General features: G+C 35.5%; 3 protein-coding genes across 5 annotated transcripts; all 3 read right to left on the bottom strand.

Annotated features, from left to right (window-relative positions):
- Positions 1-1,905: 1,905 nt before the first annotated feature.
- On the bottom strand, positions 1,906-11,677 carry LOC116029138. Its single transcript, XM_031271040.1, has 18 exons — positions 10,852-11,677; positions 10,382-10,408; positions 9,938-9,964; positions 9,630-9,761; positions 8,778-8,917; positions 8,457-8,667; positions 8,132-8,369; positions 7,862-8,012; positions 7,434-7,766; positions 5,290-6,094; positions 4,088-4,117; positions 3,967-3,993; positions 3,726-3,863; positions 3,207-3,346; positions 2,890-3,100; positions 2,560-2,797; positions 2,335-2,485; positions 1,906-2,220 (listed from the first exon to the last, which is right to left on the bottom strand). The coding sequence occupies exons 1-18, from the start codon at positions 11,618-11,620 to the stop codon at positions 1,906-1,908; spliced, it is 4,083 nt and encodes a 1,360-aa protein (XP_031126900.1). The 5' UTR covers positions 11,621-11,677.
- A 4,542-nt stretch (positions 11,678-16,219) lies between these two features.
- Positions 16,220-20,741, bottom strand: LOC116029139 (putative receptor-like protein kinase At4g00960). Its single transcript, XM_031271041.1, has 9 exons — positions 19,979-20,741; positions 19,128-19,154; positions 18,835-18,964; positions 17,929-18,061; positions 17,592-17,802; positions 17,266-17,503; positions 17,109-17,140; positions 16,649-16,794; positions 16,220-16,549 (listed from the first exon to the last, which is right to left on the bottom strand). The coding sequence occupies exons 1-9, from the start codon at positions 20,739-20,741 to the stop codon at positions 16,220-16,222; spliced, it is 2,010 nt and encodes a 669-aa protein (XP_031126901.1).
- Positions 20,742-22,380: 1,639 nt separating this feature from the next.
- LOC116030877 (protein STRUBBELIG-RECEPTOR FAMILY 3-like) lies at positions 22,381-27,622 on the bottom strand. 3 transcript variants are annotated; one of them, XM_031273237.1, is made up of 17 exons: positions 27,437-27,622; positions 26,838-27,005; positions 26,498-26,627; positions 26,341-26,412; positions 26,103-26,168; positions 25,935-26,006; positions 25,767-25,838; positions 25,608-25,679; positions 25,366-25,431; positions 25,142-25,207; positions 24,671-25,062; positions 24,198-24,568; positions 23,830-24,101; positions 23,579-23,717; positions 23,242-23,363; positions 22,993-23,149; positions 22,381-22,700 (listed from the first exon to the last, which is right to left on the bottom strand). In XM_031273237.1, exons 2-17 carry the CDS (start codon positions 26,941-26,943, stop codon positions 22,638-22,640), a joined length of 2,238 nt encoding a protein of 745 aa, XP_031129097.1. In that variant the 5' UTR covers positions 26,944-27,005; positions 27,437-27,622; the 3' UTR covers positions 22,381-22,637. The 3 variants fall into 3 exon arrangements, with proteins under 3 accessions (XP_031129097.1, XP_031129095.1, XP_031129096.1); XM_031273235.1 differs by having other exon boundaries at positions 26,838-27,046; XM_031273236.1 differs by lacking the exon at positions 27,437-27,622 and adding an exon at positions 27,246-27,363 and having other exon boundaries at positions 26,838-27,046.
- Positions 27,623-27,742: the final 120 nt, after the last annotated feature.

Genomic DNA, 27,742 nt, shown 5'->3' on the forward strand with positions numbered 1-27,742 from the left:
CTCAACTAGGTTGATCATCCATTTTAGAGACTCAAAAAACAAACCTAAAAATTTAAACAAAGGGTAAAAAAGGAAATATAATAAAACACCTATTCCTGAGAGGTCAGGAATAGAGAGGTCAGGAATAGGTTAATACCAGGGGGACCCTGGTAATAGCTATTACCCTTGCAAGGGTAATAGCTCATTCCCAGGAACATTGTTCCTGGGAATACAAATGCGAACCAAACAACGGAATAGGTTATTACTGGGAATGCTATGTCATTCCCTACCTATTCCGTGAACCAAACATCCCATTAACCCCTAATACAAGTATATAACCTAGTCAAAAATAAATATTCAATCTTTTACAATTATAATATTAAATTATCAATGAATATCTCCAGCAATCAAGCATATAATTAATTAATAAATATTATGTCAACTATAATTACGTACCTACTCAAGGTGGAAGGGTGTTGACTTTGATTTAGTCTTTGCCAATTAACAGCCAGATGAAAATTATTACTTCAAATTGAAAGTAAATATACACATTAAATATATTATTACAATTATAATATTAATTGTCAATAAATATCTCCAACATATAATATAATTAAATAAAGAATAAGTTTATGTCAACACCTTTTAAGTCGAACTCATCAATCACGTAGAGTGTTCCTAGTACGATTATCTCTCTTGTGTGGTTTACGAGCTATTACACAGAAGCAAAATTTACCCAGTGGCCAGTGTATACCCTCAAGTAGTAGTTACCAATTTTCCCTCATCACCCAAAAATAAAAAATAATTCTTGTGCCGTGTAGTATTTTGTAACTAAAATGTATTTTTTTTTAAGTCTATAAAAAAAATAAAAACAATTACAACATTATCTCTCTTGTATGGTTTACGAGTTATTACACAGAAACGAAATTTACCCAGTGGCCAATGTATACCCGCAAGTAGTGGTTATCGACTTTCCTCATCACCCAAAAATAAAAAAGAAAAAATTCTTGTGTGGACGTGTAATATTTTGTAACTAAAATGTAATTTTTTCGAAGTCTATAAAAAATAATAAAAACAATTACGTTGTAATTAAAAAGTAATACATCTCCCGTGAATAGCGTAGTTTCAATTATACTGATGTAGCTCAAAGTGGAAGGTTGGATTGACCTAGTTTCGATCCTTGCCCATTGACAAGTCAGATGAAAAATATTACTTCTAAGTTCTAATCAAAAGTAAATATACAATTTATTACAACTATATATAATATTAATTGTCATGAATATGTCTATCATATACCTAATAATTAAATATGTCAACTATACTAGCCAAGGTTAGCGTAATACCGAACCCATCCCTTCCCTTTTATAAAAAATTATACCAGTCGCCCCCTAGGCAGCTTCAATTGGTCTCAGGGATGATGTTTGGAGAGAAAGATGTGATTAAATCTCACCAGCGACAGTGTAGAAGTAATCGATCATTGTGTGCAGTAAACAAAAGTCTAGTCTCTATGTCAACTGAGTTAGCATAATTTACATCCTCTCAGATCCTCTGTCGGGCCAACTATGGAGACGAAGAATCTTCGTCTTTATTTTTTAAAAAAATATTTTAAAATTAGATAGCCTGTCAAAAATTAGGAAAATTGATAAATTAGAGGAATGGTATGAAATGAGTTATAGTTTAGGGATACAAAACAACAACTTTGAGCCGCCATACATATATATTATTAATTGGAATAGCAGAAAAAGGGTGGTATAGTGACAGGAACATAATGCAGAAGATTCACAATATTAAAGAAGATGAAATGGAATTCAGCATGAACGCAACCCCTGCATGCCCTTTAAAGAGCAGTGGGCAAAGAAGATAAAACTAAAAAGCCTATACCGAATAAAGAAGTTGGATCATCGATCAGGAGATTGAAAATGGATTTCATCTGGGATGTAACTCAGTAATGGAGGCCTCATTTTGGGATGAATAAGCAGTTTCATTACGCAGCAGGGGAGCCTCAGGGCTGATAGCACTGTGCATGAAGAATGCTGGCGCGGATGGCATTGGAAGACTCAGAGAAGAACTACTTAGTACGAGAACAACTGTGGACATTGTTGGTCTGTCTGCAACATTTTCTTGAACACACAGCAACGCCATGTGTATGCATCTCATCATTTCAGGCGCTGAACCTGAATTGCCTCGAAGAAAGGGATCTACCAGATTCAATGCAGTCCCTTCCCGCCACTGTCTCCAAGCCTGCACTCACAGTAGTTTAATCTCATTAATTAGTGATGCCCAACAAACCAAACATTGCTATATATATATAGGTATATGTGTGTTTGTGTTAGTGTGTGTGTAATATGCACTTACATAGCTTAGAAGGTCTTGAACAGATTCCCAGTTTTTGAAACAGGTATTTTTTTGTCCACTTAAAATTTCTAAGACCAACACTCCAAAACTAAACACATCAGATTTAACTGAAAATTGACCGTGCATTGCATACTCCGGTGCCATATATCCACTGCATATATACATATGCCAAATTAGGAATTATAGTCATAATTAATGATCTAAATATATATGTATGGTGCTTACTAAGTTCCCACAATTCTGCTTGTACTGCCTTGGCTTTCATCTAACTCAAATAGCCTCGCCATGCCAAAGTCTGAGATTTTAGGATTCATCTCTGCGTCCAGTAGAACATTGCTTGCTTTGAGATCGCGATGAATGATGCGAAAACGAGAGTCCTCATGGAGATAAAGAAGCCCCTTAGAAATGCCACCTATGATTTTATAACGCATCTCCCAATCCAAAATTTCTCTTTTGATAGGATCTACAAGGTCCATTAAAACATTAAATTTGAATGATAGATCGAATTGAAGAAGAATTTTATAAGGAAAATCACATAGATGAAGGAAAAGATACCAAATAACAAGTGGTCAAGGCTAGCATTGGGAACAAATTCATATACAAGAAGCCTTTCTCTCCCTTCCAAGCAAAACCCAAGTAACCTCACCAAATTTCTATGTTGAAGTTTGGCTACCAAAAGGACTTCATTTTTGAATTCTTGATCACCTTGCTTAGAATTACCAGAAAGTCTTTTCACCGCTACTTCTTGTCCGTTTGGAAATTCACCCTAAATTATATCATGCAAGACACATTCATTTTGTTCTTGTTAGTAAGAAACAACACATTCATATTGAATAGCTAAAATGAGTGACAACTTTTAATAAAATATTTACCTTGTAAACAGGACCAAATCCACCTTGTCCAAGTTTATTAGAATCTGAGAAGTTATTTGTAGCGGTTCTTATAGTAACAAAGTTGTATTGTAGAGACTCTACAATACTAATTTCATCCACGGTAGTACTTTCTTCCACAACTTCTCAAAACAAATATAAAAAGAAATATTAGTAATTGCTATCCAACCTAAACTAGCCAGTAGGTGGACTAGAGTAAAATAAATGGACAAAATGAAGTGGCCAAATAATAATTGCATCAATTTTTATAGTTAATATATTATGTATTTTTAATTAACATATTATATACTTTCAGAAAATATATACTCCGTATTATATTTATTATAAGTACATAATTTGGACACGCATATATATAACCTATTAAATAAAATACATAATATATTAACTGAGATAATTTTGATTAGGATAGAGGTACGGTTCAAATCGCAAAGGTGGGTCCAGGGATAAAAACGTAAAATGGTGCGACGAGTCAAATGGATATATCATATATGTGAAAGTTACCGTCCATGTCTTTGTTCTCCGGCATCCTCTTTTGCCTTTTCTTCAAGACAATGCAAACGCATAGACTAAGAAGAATAACAATTGCTACCACCAGAGCGGCAATAATGATTATAGTTCGAAGAGTATAGTCATTTTTTTCTGAAAAAAAAAAAAAAAAACAAACAAACTTTATGAATCACTTATGTGAATATGTAGATACTATGTTAAAGTAGTCGACAAATTAAAAAATATTGGAAGTTACCTGATTTCTGTGGTGGAGAAACAATCACTATAAAATAAAGATCTCAATTACTTTAACCTTGTTACGGTCACCGTAAAAATCACATATAAAATACGGCAAAACAAAACAAAAGAATAATTACCTGGTTTTGGTGATGGAGCTTTAGTGGCGGCTACAAATAAAGCTTTGGATTAGCTATGCAGACATGTGAATTACTTTAAAGCAAGTGTTGTAAAAATAGACAATCAACTTAGACCCCTGCCTAGGCACCTCTAGACTGAGGTCAATTTCAGTCTTAATGGCCTGTTTGGTTGGATGTAGTTTGGGGGGAATTGCACTTCAGTAAATTCTCAAACTACAGTGTTTGGTTGGAGGGAATTGCACTTCAGTGAATTCTCAAACTACAGTGTTTGGTTGGAGGGAATTGCAATTCCGTAGAATTGCAATTCCCTCCAAATGATGAATTGCAATTCATGGGGTACCCCCTATGAATTGCAATTCGGTGGAGAGGAGGGGCAATTTGTTGGTGTAAAGACAATTTTGCCCCTCCTCTCATACCCTTTGTCTTTTTTATTATTATTTGAAATAATAATAATAATAATAATAATAATAATAATAATAATAAGTATAATAATAATAATAATAATAATTCTTTCAAAATAATAATAATAATAATAATAATAATTCTTTCAAAATAATAATAATAATAATAATAATTATTATTATTATTATTACTACTACTACTACTATTACTACAACATCTACCACAACATAAGGGCATTTTAGTCATTTTGTCACTTCTTACCTTTCAATTCCTTTACTCCTATTTCTGCATACCAAACACTGTAATTTCAATTTCTACTTTATTCATTGAATTGCAATTCCACCGAATTACAATTCTTTTTCACCATAATTCCCTCCTCCCAACCAAACGCCCTGTAAGTGATTTTTAGTTGACCAGTTGACTAGGCGTTTTAAGCGTCGAGTTGGGTGCCTAACTCAACGCCCCTAACTGGCTAACTCGGCTGAGTTCGTGTCTAACTCAACCTAGTAAGCGTTCAATTTGGTGGAGTGATTTTTTTGTTTGTTAAGCTACTCCTATTCTATATTCTTCCAAATATATATGTGCTCAAATCAACTAATAATCTAACATATTATTAACTAGTTTGGAAATTATAACAGTCTAACAACTTTTATCATGAAAAAAATAGAGACAAGCAATATACTCGGATTTCTAGGCAACTTAGATGCTCTAAGCACTAGGTGCCGGACTAGAGCCCAACACACTCTGCAACATTGCTTAAAGCTAACAATACAAAAATAAATAGAAAGACAGAATGTCACCTGGTGGTGGTGGTGGAGGAGTTTCGACCAATGTAGAATTGAAGAATTTGTACGTCTCAAAGCGAAAATTGCAGGCAGAGCTGAGTACTATAGACCCTCGCTTACCATAGCACGGACATTGAGGCAGTTGTTCAAAAATATGAACCAAGCAATCAGAGCAACCTTGAGCTGCCAAGTCAGGGGAGCACTGCACAGCTGCATATATGGTCTCTAAGTCCGGCCCAGATATATTACCCGCTGCAAACTTAAGAAACGGGGTACCGTTTGCCGCACGGTCTCGGAGACCTTCCAGCAGTTTCCTTAAATCTTTATTAAACTCCTCTTGGCTCGACACATTAAACCTATTCCACAAGAAGACCGGAGGGAGGCTGGAAAACGACCAGTAATAACCTAGGGTGGAAACGTTGGAGTATCGGATCTTGCACTTGTCGTACCCTCCAAATGCCTCTATCTGATTAGGGCAACTCTGTAGCGTCAACCTAGCCGCATCTTGAATGCAACTACGACATATGTCCGCCTCAACAACGTCGCCGCGGCATACCGCCACCGCATTCACTCCGCCCGTGGAAACATAACAGAATCCGTATTTATTGAGTTTGGACGGGAGGGAGGAGAGAACCGTGTTAAGGTTTCTGAGGTAGATGCTGTTTTCTGTGTAGTTTCCACTTAGTCCGCATCCCACGTACGGGTGGTCCTCGGACTGGGCTAATGCTGACAGGACGATGAGAGTAGAAAGGTATAGGAAAACCACACATTTCTGCAAATCCATGCCTTCAAACTCACAAAAATTGTATGCTGTTTTGGACTATGTATACACTCATTTTACTCTGGGAACTGGGGAAGAACTAGAAAGTAGTTGAAATTGATGGAGAGAACCTTTACTTTTTGGATGCCCAATTGGCCAGCTGGTTAAGGACTGAGTGACTGACAAAGGCGTTGACTAGGGGTCTTCGTCTTTTTGGTCGCTGCGTAGGTCGGTTTGAAAAGAATATAGCTTTGTCTATTTAGACCCCATAAATCCCATAATAGAATGTAATATTTTTTTAATTTTTTAAAAATATAATACATTAAATATTCAACAAATAAAAAATATAATTCAAAATTCATCTTCAAAGTAAATTTAGACGGAAAAATATTTTAAATAGCCATCAAATTAAATGGAAAAGTGTAATCACTTAATTGAATTAAGAAAAGTACAATTAGTCACCTCCACTATCCAAATCCTCCCATCATACCAAATAGCATGTGGATGTCCTCCCTGCCCAATAGATTTGACACGCTGATATCTATGTGGACTGATTTGATTTTTAAATTATTGTTAATTTAATTTACCATTTTAAATAAAATATATTTTCTTAAATATATTATCTGTTTCTATTAAATCGATCTCTCACTCCCTGACAATGTTCATTCATTCGGGTCAGTTTATACAATCAAGACGAGTAGTTACAAAATGAATAATGAGGCAAGACATTTTATGTGAAAATTCAAAAAGGAGAAAATTAAATCACAAATCTTTTTAAGTTGGACTAGGTCAAAATTCACTAATATAATTGAATAATACATATTCGGATCTACAAGAATTAATCCTATTGAAATATGAATTAAATATAAGGAGGAATGTTACCAGGAAGCTAACTGAGATGGAATGATGCAATTTTGAGGGTCAAAGGGGTGGTCGGGAAACTAATTACATACAATCCCACCACGTGGGGCGGGGAAGCTCTAGTTAGAATAGTGTAGGTTAGGATAACTCACCTCCTTCTAAATGCAATAAATGTCCTTGAGAGAAAACGGGACACATGCTGCGCTGGTCATTTGATATGCTCTCCACATATCTAATAAAGATCAGGGGGTGAAGCTATGCTTATCAAAAGCCTTTAAAAGTCTGATCATGTGATGAGTCGCTTGGTGACCGTTGTGTTGTGTGGTTATTGAGCCGTCATACATTTTAATCGGAATAGCAGAAAAAGGGTGGTATATATAGTGACAGGATTATAATTGCAGAAGATTCACATTATTAAAGAAGATGAAATATAATGGAGTTGAGCATGAACATAACCCCTTTAAAGAGAAGAGTGCAAAGAAGAGAAAAAGTCTACACAAAATAAGGAAGTTCATCATGAGATCAAAAATGGATTTCATCTGGGATATAACTCAGTAATGGAGGCCTCATTTTGCGATGAATAAGCTGCTGCTGCTGCAACTTCATTAAGCTCCAGCGTAGCCTCAGGACTGATAGTACTGTGCATGAAGAATGCTGGTGAAGATGGCACTGGAAGACTCATAGAAAAACCACTAAGCATGAGAACAACTGTGGACATTGTTGGTCTATCTCCAACGTTTTCTTGCACACAAAGCAATGCCAAGTGTATGCACCTCATCATTTCACCCACTGATGAACCTGCACCAGATTTACGTTTCAGGATGGGATCTACCAGATTCATGGCTGTCCCTTCCCGCCACTGTGTCCAAGCCTGTATGTTGTCACATACAGTTTAATTTCATCCTCACTGCATGCACAACTGATCAAACAGATATATTGTTTTATATAAATTTTGTTTACACTTACATAGCTCAGAAGGTCTTGTACAGACTCCCCGTTTCTGAAACAGCTATTCTTCTGCCCACTTATAATTTCCAGAACTAACACTCCAAAACTGAAAACATCAGACTTAACTGAAAATTGGCCATGCATTGCATACTCTGGTGCCATGTATCCACTGCAATTTAGATAACCCAAAATAATTAAGAATTATGTCATCTTCCAGGAAATGGAGTCAGTTACAGACCAAAATGAAGGTTGCCTGCATATATATATATAGATATGATAGATGCTTACTAAGTTCCCACAATTCTGCTTGTATTGCCTTCGCTTTCATCTATTTCAAACAATTTTGCCATGCCGAAGTCTGAGATTTTTGGGTTCATTTCTGTATCTAGTAGAACATTGCTTGCTTTGAGATCGCGATGAATAATTCGAAGACGAGAGTCTTCATGAAGATAAAGAAGTCCCCTGGAAATGCCACCAATGATCTTGTAGCGTGTTTCCCAATCCAAATTTTCTCTTTTGACAGAGTCTACGACGAGTGAATTACAACATCAAAATTGAATGACAAAAGAAGAGTTTTATAAAAAGAATCATAGAGAGATAAAAGAAATAGTACCAAATAAAAAGTGGTCAAGACTAGTATTGGGAACAAATTCATATATAAGAAGCTTTTCTCTTCCCTCCAAGCAAAACCCAAGTAACCTGACCAAATTTCTGTGTTGAAGCTTGGCTACCAAAAGGACCTCGTTTTTAAATTCTAAATCACCTTGTCCAGAATTGACAGAAAGCCTTTTCACGGCTATTTCTCGTCCATTTGGAAGTTTACCCTAAATTGTTTATTATTCAACCATGCAAAACATAATCATTGAGTTATAGTCGGTAAGAAATAACTATATTAAATTACGTATTAACATGAATAGTAGTAGGGTTAATGTACTTTGTAAACAGGACCAAATCCACCTTGTCCAAGTTTATTAGAATCTGAGAAGTTGTTTGTAGCAGTTTTAATAGCACCAAAGTTGAATTGTAGGGACTCCACTGTACTAATGTCATCCACAGAACTAATTTCATCCACAACTTCACAGAACAAATATGAAAACTATTAGTGATGTGTACCCAACCTAAACTTGTAGGTGGACTAGAGTAAAATAAATTGATCAAGTGAAGTAGACAAGTAAATATTGCACACGGGTACAGTCCAATAAAGAAAAGCTGCTCCAAGAGATAAAAACACAAGTTAATTACCATGTTCTTACTTGGCATAAACTGTGAGTTAAAAATCCCAGTGGTCAATATATATACTGCGACTCTGTTTATATAGTTTATTTTAAGTTTCGTAGTGTTTTGATAAAATGAAAAGAACAAATTGAGCCCAAGTTCAAAGACAAGACAAATAGTTATCACTTATCATCCATTCTTACCAATAATAAGTTTATTTAGTTTGCATAGGCATCTCAATTGGTCACAAGAGGGATCCTTGTGCATAATTATGTTATTATTTCCATATTTTTCTAGTGGTTGCCACAAATCCATATGTTTTTAGATGAGACATTGGTATTTTTAGACTTGAATCTCATCCTCAATAGACAACATTTTTTATGGTCACATTAGTCAAGCTATCGGTTTAGTAACTACAAGTGCATAAGATTCTAAGTTTAACTTTTAGTAAAACCAACTATTGACTTTCTTAGTTTGAGTCGATAATTATTGTGAGTTTTTTTTTTTCAATTTGAAAAAATGATAAGAAAACGTAAACTGGCACTACAAGCCAAATGGATGTGAAGGTTACCGTCCATGTCGCTCATCAACTTCCTTTTTTGCCTTTTCTTCAAGATAATGCAAACGCATAGAGTAAGAATAATAATTGTTACAATCGGAACCACAATAATGATGATAGTTCGAACTGTATTGTCATTTTTTCCTGTAAGTAAGATTCTTCAATTACTCATATGAATATGTAAGTACCAAGTTAGAAATATATAATTTACTCGGTATTAATAATAAATTTTTAATTAAGAAAAGATAAATAACTTTATTAGTACTTATTATTATGCAAATATAAAATATAATAAAACAAAACAAAACACGGGAAGTCACCTGATTTTGGTGGTGGAGCTTCAATCTCTACAAATTAAAGCTTTGGATTAGATATGTAAATTACCTTTTAAAAAAAAAAAACACACAAAACAAAACAAAAACAGAGATAACGAGCCGCGTAATTGAAAAGCAATTATTATTCCGTGATAATGATTCACACATTTGTGTAAATTATAAATAAATAAAATACATTTTTAATATATTCAAAGTAAATTATTTGGAAGTACATGATTTTTTTATACAATTAAATAATATATTTTTAATATATTAAAAATGTATATTGCATTTATGATCTATACAGCTACGTAAACTATGGTCCACACAATAATTTGTCAGTGACAAGTCATTTGGCGTTGACTACCGTAGACCTTCAAGACTTCAACCACAATTAAATAAAGATCTCTATTATGTAAATATTTTACAAAACAAACCACGAAAAGTCACCTGATTTTGGTGGTGGAGCTTCATTCCCTACAAAATAAAGCTTTGCATTAATTAATCATTTTATTGGGACATGTAATTCTTTTGAACTAAAATATGTTAAGTATTTCGTCCTTTTTAATTAGTTTCGTTAGTATAAGTGACCATCTAGTTACATCCCTTAAAAGAAGTTCAAAATCTCTTCTTGTATGAAAAATGAATATGATCAGCATTTTTTTTCCTGTTTGAAATTGGCACCCTCTAGTTCCGAACCTGAACTGACAGTTTCGGTTCCAAAAATTCTGAAACTGGAACCGTTCGAATGGTTCTAACCGTGCACGATTTGGTTTGAATCGGACAGTTCGAATCAAACCATGATCATCTCTAATTATACACTCTAACCCAATCAGCTAAAATCATTTACCAAACAGGGTTATGGTACATCTTAAAGCTATGATTCCTATGAATTGTAAAAATAGATCAGTGAATGTTACCTGGTTGTGGAGGTGGAGATCCAATCAATGTAAAATTAAAGAAACGCTCAGTCTCAAAGCGAAAATTGCAGCTAGGCCTTACTACTCTGCCCCCTTTCTTGCCTTTACATTGTTCACATCCTGCGTAATCTTCGAACGCAGAAGTCAAACAATCAAAGCAATTTGGAGCAGCCAAGTCAGGGGAGCACTGCACAGCTGCAAATATGGTCCGGAAGTCCGGCCCACCAGTATTATTTGCCGCAAACTTGCGTAAGGGGAAACCATTCGCAGCACGGCCCCGTAGATCGTCCAACAAAGTTCTTAAATCCTGATTAAACTGGTCTGGGCTCGAGGAATTATTTGGATTCCACAAGTAGATCCCAGGAAGCCTTGACCAGGAACCCAGGGTGGAAACGTTGGAGTAACGGATCATGCACTCATCGTACCCTCCGAATGCCTCTTTCTGATTGGGACACGTCTGCAAAGTCTTCCGACGTGTATCCTCGACGCAACTACGACATATGTCCGGCTCCACGTCACCTCTGCACAGCGCCACGGCGCTCACCCTGTCGGGATTTTCGCCCATGGAAACATTGGAGAATCCATATTGGTTGAGGTTAGACGAGAGGGACGAAAGAGCTGTGTTAAGGTTGGTGTGGTATATGCTGTTTTGTGTGTAATTTTTTTCACTTGCTCCGCATATTGAGTACCGGAGCTCAGGCTGTGCTGTTGATAACAGGATGATGAGACTAGAAAGGTATAGGAAAACCACACATTTCTGCAAATCCATGGCTTCAGAGAAAATATATGAGATCTTGCTCACAGACCAACCGGATAAAAGTTTAAACTGGACATGATGATTTCAAACACGCACGTACGTGAATATAAAACCTTGTTTTTCTTGGTTTAGGTAAACTGATGAGAATGACGGGAGTTAAAAGACTTACCGCGTATGGAAAGGAAGTCAACTCACGGGTTTGGGTTTTGTCAAGAAATGGGAACGGAAAGCTGCGTATAGCCGGTGGAGGTCTATTAATGGAAACTTGACTTTTTTGCATGGTTTGGGTTTTGTCAAGAAGAGTTTAAAGTTGAGCATACACTCCCTCTGTCCCGAAATCAATGTCCTACTTAAGTTTGGCACGGATTTTAAGGTAAGTAAAGAAAGTGGACTTCTTTTCCATTTATGCCCCTGGACTCTCTGACTTTGGTACAGTACGTTTCTTCTTCTTTCTTCACCTCATTTGAGAAGTTTTCTGATATGTATATTTCTTCAATCTCATTTGCAAACAATTGAATCATCTTTCATTAGCTTTTTTTTGGGTGCGAGACTCATTTATAAAAATTAAAAAAAAAAAAAAAAAAGAGGAATTATAAGAATATTTGAGTATAAGAAGTGTAGATCCATGTATCTAAATGTAGATCCAACGCCAAAACTCTATGATCCATGTATTTGAACATTCATCAAATGTAGATCCATGTATCCAACACCAAGTTCGTCTATGCTTTCGTGCTACACAGAATCTCTATTTCTGCCAGCAGGAGCTACACGGCAATGGTGTAGGGGCTTGTTTCCGACGGAGAGGAGAAACAAAGTGAAGAAACGCAGGAAGAAAAATGAAGAAACCCACTTCTTGATTTCTTCTATAAGTTGTGAAGTGGGAATGAAGAAGTTGCAGGAAGAAAAAAAAAAGTGAAAAGTGGAAATGAAGAATCAAATCTGAAAATAAATGTAGAGATATGTATTCACCTTTTTTTAAATGGGCACGTCTTTTGAGAATATTTGGGTGGATGAATATCAGATAGTTAAAAGGGTAAAATAGGAAAACTAGAAGTGTAATGATGTTTATTTTAGGAAAGTGGACAGAATTTTGGGACGGATTAAAAAGGAAAGTAAGACAGGTAAAATGGGACGGAGGGAGTAATATATAATATTTCATAATAATTATGTAATTCGTAATTCAATTATCAGTTTAAATAATTCGTAATTGAGAAGGAATATTTATTTTAATTTGATATAAAATCAACACATACTAAAGATTTTTGACGAGACACCAGTAAAATATAAAATTTAATTTTTCTCAATTTAGGTAGAATATTGATGACATTGACAGGAGTTAAAAGGCTCAAGGCTCAAGGCTCAAGGTTCATATTAGAGTGCTAAAAATTATTCCAAAAGAGTCACACAAGTGTGAGACATTTGTAAGTCGGATCAAATCTAGGATAGTTGTTATTACTTATAATAGAAATCAATTAAATCATAATACTTATTGAAATTGTGATGATGCACATAATAACAATTCTAGTATAAAAATTATTTTTGTGATCATTTAAACAAGAATATGGTCTAAGAATTGTTCTATTGTTGTGATGCATTAATTTCCAGTCCTAAAAGTATACAAATCATCAAAAGTTTCATATTTAATTTCTTCTATCTAGCTTCCTCGTGCAATATAAACTATTCATGATATAATTATCATGATTATAGCCACTCATCCAGGTTCTTGCATCAATGATGGATAGCTTTAGTAAAAAAAAATTAAGGTGCCAATTTTATAATTATTATAAACTTTTAAATTTGTAATAATTATAAAATTAGCACTCTCATTTTTCCTTTATTTTTGTTAATAATCATGAACCTTGATCTACCCAAATTGATAGATCAAATTAATTCTAACTTTTTTTTTTTTTTTTTACTTCAGAGCTTGTTATCAATCGTAGGATTTCTATTCATTGTAGGATTCCTAGCCCAAAATATGTATATAAATAGATCTTCATACATTGGGAGATGACAAGCAATTCTCAGTAATAAAAAATATTTATTCTATCTAAATCATCTGTATATTTTTCTCATATACTCGTTATCATAGCCATCCACTGCACGTGTCCAGATTTAACGGATCACAATTTACTATATGTACTTTCATTTTCTACTCTCAACTTTTAGTCTTACACACAAAATTTTGATATAAATATTTGTATTGAGACTCACATAAAAGAATTAGCTTATTAGTACCCACCACATTAAAGAGTTAAAGAGAGATTTAAGAGTACATATAGTAAAACACATCTTCTTAAGTTCCAAACTATGCGCTCTCAAATCCTTGGTACCTATTCTTGAACCGTTTTCAATATATTCATCACCTTTTTCACAAATGAACTCAAGTTCATCTCAAAAGATACTGCCTTACATTTGTTTTGATATTATCGAATGAAACTGTAGTTATATCGAAATGTAACTGTAGTTGTGTTGAAATGTAACTATAGTGTATATGAACAGATACTGAATAACAGTTTCACATTTGTGTTTTATATTATCAAATGAAACTGTAGTTATATCGAAATGTAACTGTAGTTGTGTTGAAATGTAATTGCAGTGTATATGAACAGATACTGAATAACAGTTTCACATTTGTGTTTCTATATTATCGAATGAAACTGTAGTTATATCAAAATGTAACTGTAGTTGTGTTGAAATGTAACTGCAGTGTATATGAATTGAAAGTGAGTGGCGCGAATTCATCCGTCTGTTTTCATTAATCAAAACGACGTCGTTTTGAAGCGCGGTCCACAATGCATTGTGGACCACGGTCCACGATATAATTTGCTCAAGTTTCCACATACAGGACATGGTCTTACATATTTATATAAAAACGAGTTTTTTATTTTTCTTTTTCAAACCGAGTTTTTCTATAAAAACCCGTCGACTGATAAAGAGTCAAACCAGATCAGAGAGGAATAATCCAAGAAAACACGGCATAGCAGAAAATATCAATAGGGTTAGTACGTGTCACTTATACGTTTGGTAATCCTAGCGTTACATATTCAAAATGAAACTAGAAAACGTTTGGGGCAAGACGGAAGGGAATACATCAACTGAGAAACAACGAGCACTCAATAGAAACAGTATTGACTTTTTGTGTATCAGCAGCACTAAAAAAAAACAAAAACAAACACTCATGATAATGTCAAAATCTAAAAGAGATGGATACAAAAGAAATACCTCTCAACAACTTCAAACAAGCCACTATACTATATGAATAATCAATAATACTTACATCTCTTCATCCAAGAATCATAGAAATGTTATGTAGCTACTTTTGTACTATTAAAACATGTACCTAAGATGATACATGTTCTCTTCGTACCTCACAACTAAACATAAGCTACCACAAACATCCATTCCCAGATTTAATATCCTCTCTTTCAGTCCTTGCTCTCAAAAGTATTTACATTATGTGTAGGAGATTCTGAACGATTTCAGATATTCGTGGTCTGAATTCGGGCTCCGCTGCCCAATTCAAAGTGACGATATTAAAACATAAAGGATTAGCACATTTTCTGTTACATCTTGTAGCCAAATATGGAGTCATTGCTTTAAATGTATAGATTTAAACTAAAATTGTAGGTCACGGCCTCGAGGTGAACAATTTCTGGTTAGATGGGCAGTCTCACAACTTCATGACATAGATGCATTATCAAGAATGGTTGATCCTTCTCTAGCTGGTGCATATCCATCCAAGTCTTTATCTCGGTTTGCTGACATTATTTCATTGTGCATCCAGGTCATCAGTGTTATTTTTCCTCTTGTATATTTACGAAAACTGAATGCTTTCAAGAGCTTTTGGATTGGGACCTAATCAATGCAGCATGATTTTGATCCTTCATATTGAAAATACATCTAGCACATAAAGAGTAGTAGAGGAAGAACTTTTGATCCATCTGCAGATTTTATACGATTTAGTTTCGGGGAGGGAGAGGGAAATTATCACTCAAATTTAAATAAAAAAACAGTCAAACAACCGATCAAACTTGAGTATTAATATCATAGTTCATTCATAGCTACCTTATGAAAGTTTCTTAATTACATAGGTATCTTTTTATTCATTCATCTTATTAAGGGCGTATTGATTTTTATATTCATTATTCATTACCTTTCTAAACCCAACCAAACATTGAAATTTATATTCCTAGTCATTTTTCTTCCAACAACCAAACAATGGAATTCATTTTCTTGAAATTTATTTTCCATGAAATTTCAATTATATTCCATTTCTCTTTAAATATTTTCAAGAGAACCATATTATAAGGCATTTTCATTATACGGGTCCTGCTAAAAGTGTCTACATCAAGACTATGGGTGTGGGAGTAAAATTTGAGACTACATATAGTATTTTTTTGTCAAGTATTACCTCTCTGAAAAGTGAAAGATGGTTAATTATGCCAAGAATTACCACCAACCACTCATGCAAAAATAAGTGTACTCAAAGGGAATTTGTGAATCATAAGTGAAAGAACACGTATACTACAAGAGGATCGGAGTTGGTGGAAGGAAGATGGTATCTTGTGACACGAGATCAGAGTGTTGTGTTCTTGGATATGATTATTATATCTATCTGGGATATAACTCAGTAATGGAGGCCTCATTTTGCGATGAATAAGCTGCTGCAGCTTCATTACGCTCCAGCATAGCCTCAGGACTGAGAGTACTGTGAATGAAGAATGCTGGTGCAGATGGCACTGGAAGACTCATAGAAAAACCACTAAGCATGAGAACAACTGTGGACATTGTTGGTCTATCTCCAACGTTTTCTTGCACACAAAGCAATGCCAAGTGTATGCACCTCATCATTTCACCCACTGATGAACCTGCACCAGATTTTCCTTTCAGGATGGGATCTACCAGATTCATGGCTGTCCCTTCCCGCCACTGTGTCCAAGCCTGTATGTTGTCACATACAGTTTAATTTCATCCTCACTGCATGCCCAACTGATCAAACAGATATATTGTTTTATATATATAAATGTTGTTTACACTCACATAGCTTAGAAGGTATTCTGCAGATTCTCTGTTTTTGAAATAGCCATTCTTCTGTCCACTTATAATTTCCAGAACTAACACTCCAAAACTGAAAACATCAGACTTAACTGAAAATTGACCATGCACAGGGACGGAGCCACATAGCACTTGCAGGGGCCGTGGCCCCCCCCNGGAAAGTCTACCGATTTTTTTTTCCGGCAAAAAAAATCGCTGGAATTTTTTTGGCGACTAGTTGACTGAAAAATGACCATTTTTGCAACAAAAACAATAGTCGTAGACTAAAATTGTAGAGTTTGAAAGTCGTGGACTAATCCTGCAAGTGACACTATAGTCCTGAGACTAAAAATGCAAACAATTCTATTTTGGTATATATTAAATGAATAATAATAATGTATTTAATTGTTCATCCTTATATTGCGATCGGCCCCCCTCAACATATAATCCTGCCTCCGTCCCTGACCATGCATTACATACTCTGGCGCCATGTATCCGCTGCAATTTAGATAACCCAGAATAATTAAGAATTATGTCATCTTCCAGGAAATGGAGTCAGTTACAGACCAAAATGAAGGTGGTCTGCATATATATATGTGTGTGTGTGTGTGAGAGAAGCTTACTAAGTTTCCACAATTCTGCGTGTATTGCCTTTGCTTTCATCTATGTCAAACATTTTTGCCAGGCCGAAGTCTGAGATTTTTGGGTTCATTTTTGCATCTAGTAAAACATTGCCTGCTTTGAGATCGCGATGAATAATACGAAGGCGAGAGTCTTCATGAAGATAAAGAAGTCCCCGAGAAAAGCCACCAATGATCTTGTAACGTGTCTTCCAATCCAAGTATTTTCTTTTGACAAAGTCTAGGACAAGTGGATTACAACATCAAAATTGAACAACGAAAGAAGAGTTTTATAAAAAGAATCATGGAGAGATAAAAGAGAACAGTACCAAATAAAAAGTGATCAAGGCTAGTATTAGGAACAAATTCATATATAAGCAGCTTTTCTCTTCCCTCCAAGCAAAACCCAAGCAGCCTCACCAAATTTCTGTGATGAAGTTTGGCTACCAAAAGGACCTCGTTTTTAAATTCTAAATTACCTTGTCTTGAATTAACAGAAAGCCTTTTCACGGCTATTTGTCGTCCATTTGGAAGTTCACCCTAAATTGTTTAAGCATTCAATCATGCAAAACATAATTATTGAGTTCTAGTATCATCAATAAGAAATAACTACTACATTAAATCACTAACATGAATGGTAGTTGAATGATAGTAGAGTTAACGTACTTTGTAAACAGGACCGAATCCACCTTGTCCAAGTTTATTAGAATCCGAGAAGTCGTTTGTAGCAGTTTGAATAGCACTAAAGTTGTATTGTATGGACTCCACTGTACTAATGTCATCCACAGAACTAATTTCATCCACAACTTCACAGAACAAATATGAAACTATTAGTGATATGATGTGTACCCAACCTAAACTTGTAGGTGGACTAGAGTAAAATAAATTGACCAAGTGAAGTAGACAAGTAAATATAGCACAAGGGTACAGTCCAAGATAGGAAAACTGCTCCAAGGGATAAAAACACAACTTTCCATGTTCTTACTTGGCATAAACTTTGAGTTAAAAATCCCAGTGGTCAATATACTGCGCTCTGTATATAAATAGTTTATTTTAAGTTTCATAGTGTTTGATAAAATGATAAGAACAAATTGAGCACAAGTTCAAAGACAAGACAAGTAGTAATCACTTATCATTCATTCTTACCAGTAATACGTTTATTTATAATAATATTATTCTATTCTCTATTTATTATGTGAATCAAATATGTTGTAAATTCTCTAAATGGTATATAAATAGTGAAATACTCATAGCAATTATGTTATTATTTCCATATTTTCTAGTAGTTGCCACAAATTCATATGTTCCAAGATGAGACATTGGTAATTTTATACCCGAACTTCATCCTCAATAAACAAAATTATGATCAAGTTGGTCAGGCTGTTGATTTGGTAATCACAAGATTGTAAATTTAATTTTCAAAAAAATAACTTATTGACCTTCTTAGTTTGAGCTGATAGTTATTATGAGTTTCTCTCCTCAATTACAAAAAAAAAATAAAAAAAATAATAATAAATGATAAGAAAACGTAAATTGGTGCTACAAGTCAAATGGATGTGAAGGTTATCGTCCATGTCGCTCATCAGCTTCCTCTTTTGCCATTTTTTAAAGATAATGCAAATGCATAGAGTAAGAGTAATAATAATTGTTACAATCGGGACCACGATGATGATGATAGTTCGAACTGTATTGTCATTTTTTCCTGTAAATTAAGATTATTCAATTACTTATATGAATATATGTAAGTACCAAGTTAAATTAATTGGAAAATGAAATATATGAGTAATTGGAAAATTACGATAAATAACTTTATTACTTATGCAAATATAAAATATAATAAAACTAAACAAAACACGGAAAGTCACCTGATTTTGGTGGTGGAGCATCATTCCCTACAAAATAAAGCTTTGCATTAATTATATGAATGTCTTGTCTGTGAGATACTAATATCATTTTATGGGTACATGTAATTCTTTTCAATTAAAATATATTATAGTACTTTTTAATTAATTTGATTGATATAAGTGACCCTCTACTCACATCTTTTAAAAGAAGTCAAAAGTTCAAAACCTTTTTTAGTATGAAAAAATTAATATAATATGACTAGCACTTTACTTCTTAATTGAGTTGGTATTAACGGACAGTACGGTATGGACTTAAATGTATCTTGGGTCTAACAAAAAAGACGATGATATATAAACTAGAAAAAAAAAACACTAAAAAGTCTCCTACTTTTGGTGACTAGGGAAATTCTGCAGCCACTACACGATGGTGTGTACTAGGCAAGCGAAGAGTAAACCAATCTAGCTAACCAACTTAAACCAAGAAGTTAGACCAATAGATCACTCTCGATGGGAGTGGAACTTGTAACCTTATGGCTGCCAAATCAATAGTATGACTAACTTGACAAGGATTACGTTGCCTCCACAAAATAAAGCATTTTTTTAGATAACGAGGAAAACCATGTCACCACTATTGATAGTGTGCAATGGATAGATCAGACTCCTAGCTGGTAAAAGACCTCAAGGAACTAAATCAACCTAGCTAACCAGTTTAAATCAAGAAGACCAATAGACGTCGAATTTGTAACATTATAGTTACCAATCAAATTAATCGTCTGACCAACTCAGCTAGGGTATGTAGTTGCATCCAGAAAAATAAAGCTTTTGATTATTTACGTAGATATGCATGTAAAGTAAGAAAAATAGAATGTGACCTGGGGGTGGTGGAGGTCCAATCAAAGTATAATTGAAGAAACGTTCAGTATTAAAGAGAAAATTGCAGCTAGGCCTTATAACTCCGGCCCCTTTCTTGCCAATGCATGTGCCACATCTAGGTAAATCAGCAAAAGCAGAAACCAAGCAATCAGAGCAAGCTTGAGCAGACAAGTCAGGGGAGCACTGCACAGCCGCATATATGGTCTCAAACTCCGGCCCATATGTACTCCCCGCCGCAAACTTGTGTAAGGGGAAACCATTCGCAGCCCGGCCTAGTAGACTCCCCAGCAATTTCTGTAAATCCTCATTGAACTGTTCTGGGCTCGAGGAATTATACGCTGTCCCTAAGTATATCTCAGGAAACCTTGACCAGGAACCCAGGGTGGAAACGTTGGAGTAATGGATCATGCACTTATCGTACCCTCCGAAAGCCTCCTTCTGATTGGGACACGAATGCACCGTCCTCCGACGTGCATCCTCGACGCAACTACGACATATGTCGGGCTCCACGTCACCTCTGCACAGCGCGACGGCGCTCACCCTGTCGGGAGAATCGCCCAGGGAAACATTGGAGAATCCGTATTGGTTGAGGTTAGACGAGAGGGACGAAAGAGCTGTGTTAAGGTTGGTGTGGTATGTGCTGTTTTGTGTGTAATTTTTTTCACTTGCTCCGCATTTTCTGTACTGGAGAGCAGGCTGTGCTGTTGATAACAGGTTGAGAGTAGAAAGGTATAGGAAAACCACACATTTCTGGAAATCCATGGCTTCAGAGAAAATAATATATGAGATCTTTCTTGCTCACAGACGAGCCGGATAAAAGTTTAAACTGGACATATATGATTTCAAACACGTAAGTACGTGAATATAAAACGCAGTTTTTCTTGGTTTACAACGATGACAATGACGTACGGGACTTATGCCGCATAAAAAAAAAAAAGTCAACTCAAATATTCCGAAATGGGAACGAAAAAAAGCTGCGTGTAGCCGGTGTAGGTCTATTTATGGAAAGTTTAAAGTTTGTCAAGAAAAGTTTAAAGTTTAAACTCGACATATTATTGGAAAGACAAAAACTTGTGTGAGGCCGTCTCACCATGAGACATGTCGGGTCGGGTAGGGCCAAGATGCGTGTGTAACACTTATATGCACAAATGCCATACTTATATGCTCAAATGTAATACTAATCAGGAATAAAATTTTTGTTACTTATTAGGGTAAATGTAATACTTTTAATGGAAAATACAATACTTTTACATTTCGATTTAAAAGTATTACACTTTTTCTCAAAAGTATTATATTTGCCCATATAAGTGAGAGGCACTTGTCAACATTACTTATTATGAAAAATGTATTACTTTTTCCTTATAAGTAACAAAAATTGTATTTTTGATTAGTGTTATATTTGAGCATATAAGTATGAGATTTGCACATATAAGTATGACATTTGCATGGTGCTTTGACCCGACCCGACCCGTCTCACGAATAAGGATCCGTGAGACGATCTCACACAAGTGTGACCCTTCAAATCAAAGTACAAGCTGTTAAGCCACCAAATTCGAATAGCAATTTAAGAATAGCAATTAAGCCATCAAATTCGAATAAGTTTCAAATTCATCTGAACCCAAAAAGAATTTTAGTAGGTTAACATTGATTAAGAAGCAAAAAAATCCTACCAAGCAATTACTAATTCCTCTACAGTGCTAGGAACGGTCAAACGAGACTCACACCAAACTTGCTTTGAGAAATCACACACAACTGTACTAACGCATGCAACACATCTTCACTATGCATAGCACAAATATAATACGACATGAGGGGTCAATATCCATCCTTTTTCTGTAATAAATTATTAGTGGTGGTGGGCAAAGTATTATATTTGTCACTGCTCTCCAAAGAAATGTTCATCACGTTATTCTCGAATGAACCCAAGTTTCCACATCACGTCGACTGATAAAGATAGGAGCGAAGACTTAATTGTGGGTCAAATAGCAATAGGGTTAATACGTGTCACTTTATAGGTTTCGCTTTACATATTCAAAACGAAATTAGAAAATGTTTAAAAAACGTTTGGGGGCAAGACGGAACGGTTTCAATCACTCAGGTTAGTTCAAGAACCATGTAATATTTCCTATATTGTCAAAATAAATATTTATAAAACCATAAGATGAAACCAAAGGAAAAAGTGGTTGATTATTAACTCTCTTTTTTTATAATATAACTGACCCTATTACATTATAGTATATTAGTATCTGTTCATCTATACTTTCTCAACCTATTAAAGTATAAAGAGTCAATTCGCCTTCACTGAAATTCGATCTCATGACCTCCCATATGGGAGAGTCACTACAATTAAAGCCATAAGAAGCAGAGCAGCAGAAACATAAGGCAGTTTGCAAGATGGAGATGGAAAACTAAAAGAGATGGATACAAAAGAGATACCACTCAACAACTTCAAACAAGCCACTACACTAAGAATAATATTTACATCTCTTCTTCATCCAAGAATCATAGAAATGTTATATGTAGCTACTTTTGTACTATTAAAACATGTACCTAAGATGATACATGTTCTCTTGGTACCTCACAACTAAACATAAGCAACCACAAACATCCATTCCCAGATTTAATATCCTTTCTTTCAGTCCCTGCTCTCAAAGGTATCTACATCATGTGTAGGAGATTCTGGACGATTTCAGACATTGGTGGCCTGAATTCGGGCTCCGGCTGTCCAATTCAAAGAGATGATATTAAAACATAAAGGATTAGCACATTTTCTGTTTCATCTTGTAGCAAAATATGATATTAAGACCCAAGTTTGATCAGTTGTTTGTCTGTTTTTTATTTAAATTTGAGTGATACGTTCCCTCTCCCTCCCCGAAACTAAATCAAATCATATAAAATCTGCAGATGGATTGAAAGTTCTGTTTAAGCAATTAGAAAAAGCATCTTCCTCTTCCAAAAGCTCTTGAAAGCATTCAGTTTTCGTAAATATACAAGAGGAAAAATAAACACTGACCTGGATGCACAATGAAATTATGTCAGCAAACCGAGATAAAGACTTGGATGGATATGCACCAGCTAGAGAAGGATCAACCATTCTTGATAATGCATCTATGTCATGAAGTTGTGAGACTGCCCATCTAACCAGAAATTGTTCGCCTCGAGGCCGTGACCTAGAATTTTAAGTTTATGCAGTTCATATTATTAGTTGCTTCTTTGTTAACAGTTGATATTTTATTGAGTAGCTCTAACAAATGAATGTTACCTGTCATAAGATTTCCGCCCTGTGAGTAGCTCTAACAAAACTACTCCAAAGCTGTAAACATCGCTCTGATAAGTATAGCTTCCCAGTTCAAGTTCTGGTGCACCATAACCACAACGTTGCAGCTGATACATAATACGTAATTTAATTGAAGTTAGCAATATTTTTCTGGAAAGTTTGGTTACTTTGTAAGAAGAATATGTCACTATTTTTGTTACCGACTAGTTTCTCATGAGAGCTAAAAAGAGATCATGCAGAAATGAAAAACAGATATACAATTCTTTAGTGTTGATATCAACACCAAAATTAACATTTTTCAAAAAATCTAATTATGCATTACCATAGCCATTGACTTAGACGGCACAAGAGTAGCCAGACTGCAGTCTGAAACGTGTACGGTGAGCTCCTTGTCCAAAAGGACATTAGCAGATCGAAAGTTCCGGTGCAAAACTGGTGGGTGACAGACCTCATGCATATACCTTTGTTGTAAAACATCAAAGATTCAATTTCTGAATAATAACAGCTTAAATATGGTGTTTTTTAAGATATATATAATGGAAGAACATAGGTTCTATACTATATTATACTTACTCTAGAGCTCTGGCAGCTTGAAGTGCAATGCGTACTCGAACATTCCATGAAAGTTGTCTATGCATCTCCTCATCAACATGTAATGCCTCATAAAGGGTGCCATTGTTGTAGTACTCATATACTAGTAGCCGCTGGCCATGTTCTACACAGTAACCCACGAGTCTAACAATGCTTTCATGTTCAAGTCTTGACATTGTGGAGATCAGGTGAACAAAATCTTGATCACTTTGACAACTTGCCAAAGCTGTATCCAACTTTTTGATTGCCAAGAGCTTTAAAAAAAAAAAAAAAGGGTTAGAGTTTCATAATCATTCTGCACGCATCAAAACAACTGCATTTAGTATGTTAGGTGCCAGACTCATACTTACCTTTCCACCAGGAAGTTCGGCTTTGAACACTCTGCCAAGCATGCCTCCTCCAATAAGATTATCCTGAGAAAAGCTGTTCGTATATTGTTGGAGAGCAGCAACAGTGTAGCACTTTTCAGAGCTCAAGTTCATGCAAGCAAGCTTCCGTGTGGTTATTGGAGGCAAATTTGCATCTAGAATCATCCGTTCAGCAGGGAGGGTTAAGAAAGGAGGTGGGGGTGGTGGCAGGATATCCACAGCTGTCATATCCAACTGATGATCATCATCCTTCTCAGACCAAGAAGGCTTTCTCTTCGAATATTTTGTCCATGTAGTTTCTGGCATTGTTACTGAGCTATTATTTCCTTGATCCTTAGTCACAGGTTTTACAACTGCTCATGGCATTGACAAGTCTAGCTGTGTTATTTATTTATCAAGAAGGAAAGAGAAGCCATTTTAAACCAGATTCAGTGAGATAAGAAACATTGATTCACCTTTATCTGCTCGGTAATCAGGTTTCTGCAAAGATTGGTCGTACATGGGGTTTTCCCTGGGTAAATTATATGCACTTATATCGTGTCTATTGTGCTCCTTATTGGAACTTTGTCCTTTTTTGCAGTATCGTGACATATAAACGCATAACCCTAGGAGAAGCAGTACAACTATCACCAGTCCTGCAATAACAATCCACCTGGTGCTCCTTGAACCATTATGCGTTTGCCCAATTTGAAGTTGTGCTGAGGGTCCTGTAGCTTCTACTCTATGCGGTACTAATTGAGGAGGAGGAACTCCAAATGGTGATGGGGATGGCGATGATGATGATGGAGAAGGTGACGATGCAGGTGGTGAAGGGATGATAGTAGTGTTGAAAGGGTTTCCAGCTTTTCTGCAAAACAAAGCAGATATTACATCATTAATTGTCACCTGGTTAAAGTGATAAAGCAGTATTGGTTATTGATTGTCACCTGAAGTTTGGTATGCTCTGTAATTTATCGGGTATAGGCCCAGAGAACAGATTGTTCTCTATGTTTCTGTGAATGAATAAAGCATGATCAGCTAGAGATGAAATATTGAACTTTGGAGATGATTTCGAGGAACCAAGAGAAGTAAAAAATAAAAATAAAAATCTTTTCCAATAAAAATTGAAACTTTTAGATACAGTTTTCAGGTGTTGGGGATAGAAGAGTACAAATCTGTTAGAGGAAGATCCTGTAAAACATCGAGGAAACCAGACAACTGATTGTTTTGCAAGTGCCTGCAAAAGGTCAATGCAAAGGTTCATAAGTAGAAGGCCAAACCAAAATTCCTAAATAATCTTATGTTTGCATTAAGTACTTCAGGCATAAGCATTTATTTTCTTTACAACATAGAGGTCCATCAAGTCGACTCTTTATTTAGAAACTAAGGAAAATGAAATCAATGAATACATACAAGGTGGTGAGCGATGACAAATTCCCAATTGAAGGAGGAAGTTGACCACTCAAGTTGTTCCCAGACAAATCCCTGCAATATAATTTAAAAGCTCCAATCTCAACTTGTATCTGAGAGAGTAAGCATAAAAACAAAGAAAAAAAAAACCAGAATGCTTACAAATTTATCAAAGATTTAAGCTGTTGAAAAGCATCTGGTATCGCTCCAGTCAAATTGTTGTTGCTCAGTGAACTACAGGGAGCATTAGAGTAAAACCAAAATAAAATAACAAAAATCTTTAAAAACCACACTAAACGAAAATGTGAGGGTGGAAAAGAAAGAGCATACAAGTCAGATAGTTGGCCTAACGTGGATAGTGAATCTGGAATGCTCCCTGTGAACTGGTTACCTGAAAGAAAACTATAGACAAAAAAAAAATGATTTATGCTTGCAGAAAACGGTGGCCTGCTGTTTTCATTATAGCAGCTTAGTTGAGGTTACAACTTTGGTACATACAAGGTTTTTACAGTACTAGGTAAATTGGATGGTATGCTGCCTCCAATGTGGTTGTTGCTGAAATCTCTGAATCAATAACAAACACAAAAATTAATAAAATGGGCAGTTTTACACAGTACACTAGCAGGTTTTAGACAAACTTTCCAGAATCATGATAACTCAGGCTCAGCTACAAAGACAACATAATATGCTCTGCATTCAAATTGTATTATATCCTGAATAAAGTTTAAGCAATTACATTTGTATGATCGAAGCAAAACTTCCCAAGTCCTCGCTCAGCTCACCACCCAAATTCGAATCATTAAGAACACTGTCCATCAGAATAACATTGATAACATCAGAAACTAACTCATAAACCCTGCAATCACAAGCAACGAAAGCCAGAACATTCTTACATCCCAGTTATATTGGCGTTGACACAGAGCACACCTTGCCAATGCTCATCGCAGGGATCTCCTCCAAATGGAACCCACCCAGGAAGCAGAGGGAAGCCCAAACTGGCATATATACTATTAATAGCGTAAACTGAAAAAACAAGAATACAACAAAAGTAAATTAAGATCCCATCAACAAGGTCACTGTTTATCACTGTGTAGAAAACAAGATCTGAATTTCGCATACAAACAACAGGAAAGCACAAAATAGCTATAGCTTAGAAATAAAGAATGGAAAATGTATATATGAGAAAAATACAATAAAAACAAAACACCAACAAAAATGCTCTTAAAGCCTTACCATCTCTAGGGTCTGTAAATCCCCAGCAAGTTGAAGCTGCAAAAATGGCCAAAACCATGAAATCTCTCATTCTCATACAAATTTCACTCTTCGCCCTACCCATCATCAGCAATGGCAACCTCGGACACTCCAAAATCCCTTCTTCCTCTTCTCCCTGACCTTTTATCTCTGAAAGCCCACAACTTTATCACAGAAACCTCCTTAAAACCCTAAAAGCATATGAATTTTCAGCACAAATAATGAAATCCGAAAGCAAACTCAGCTAAACAACATTCTCAGAATTCGATTCTCTGAGCAAAACAAAGAAAAAAAAACGGAGAAGACTGTTCATAGCACCAAGGTAAAGTTATTCAGTCAAACTAACAGGACCCATAATTGAGAATTCAAAAAGTTTCAAAAACCCCTCACATCTTTCGATACAAAGAATACGGAGTGCAGTATCCACTAAACCCACCAAATGAACAACAGCTCGCGCACACATTATACTGAAAAAAGTTTTGAGCTTTGATTGATACAGCATAAATTAAAGTAGTTTAGATAAGTAATTGAAGTGAAATTATGAAAAAGAAGAATCATGGAAAGAAGAGCCAAGCGCATACGAGTCTGGGATTATGGGCTGTGTCTGATTGTCTGTACGCAACGATGAGAACAGTGAGGTATAAGCTCGTCTTTATTCCTTGTTGTTGTGGAGGGAGAAGAAGAGGAGCTTGTAGCTGACTTTAATCCTTCGACTCAAGAAACCAGAATAGATTTTGTAACGAACGTTTTTGTTTTTAGGTGTTTGAAATTTTTGCACAAATTTTTATTTGAAAGTGTATTAGTAGTAGTGTACCGTTGAGGGTCGGCGCCATTGGTATACTTTGTGCCAGCCGCACAAAAGTGTAACGAAAAGCTATATACGCCAC

Source organism: Ipomoea triloba, chromosome 9 (assembly GCF_003576645.1).
Source record: "Ipomoea triloba cultivar NCNSP0323 chromosome 9, ASM357664v1".
NCBI classification, from domain to species: Eukaryota; Viridiplantae; Streptophyta; class Magnoliopsida; order Solanales; family Convolvulaceae; genus Ipomoea; species Ipomoea triloba.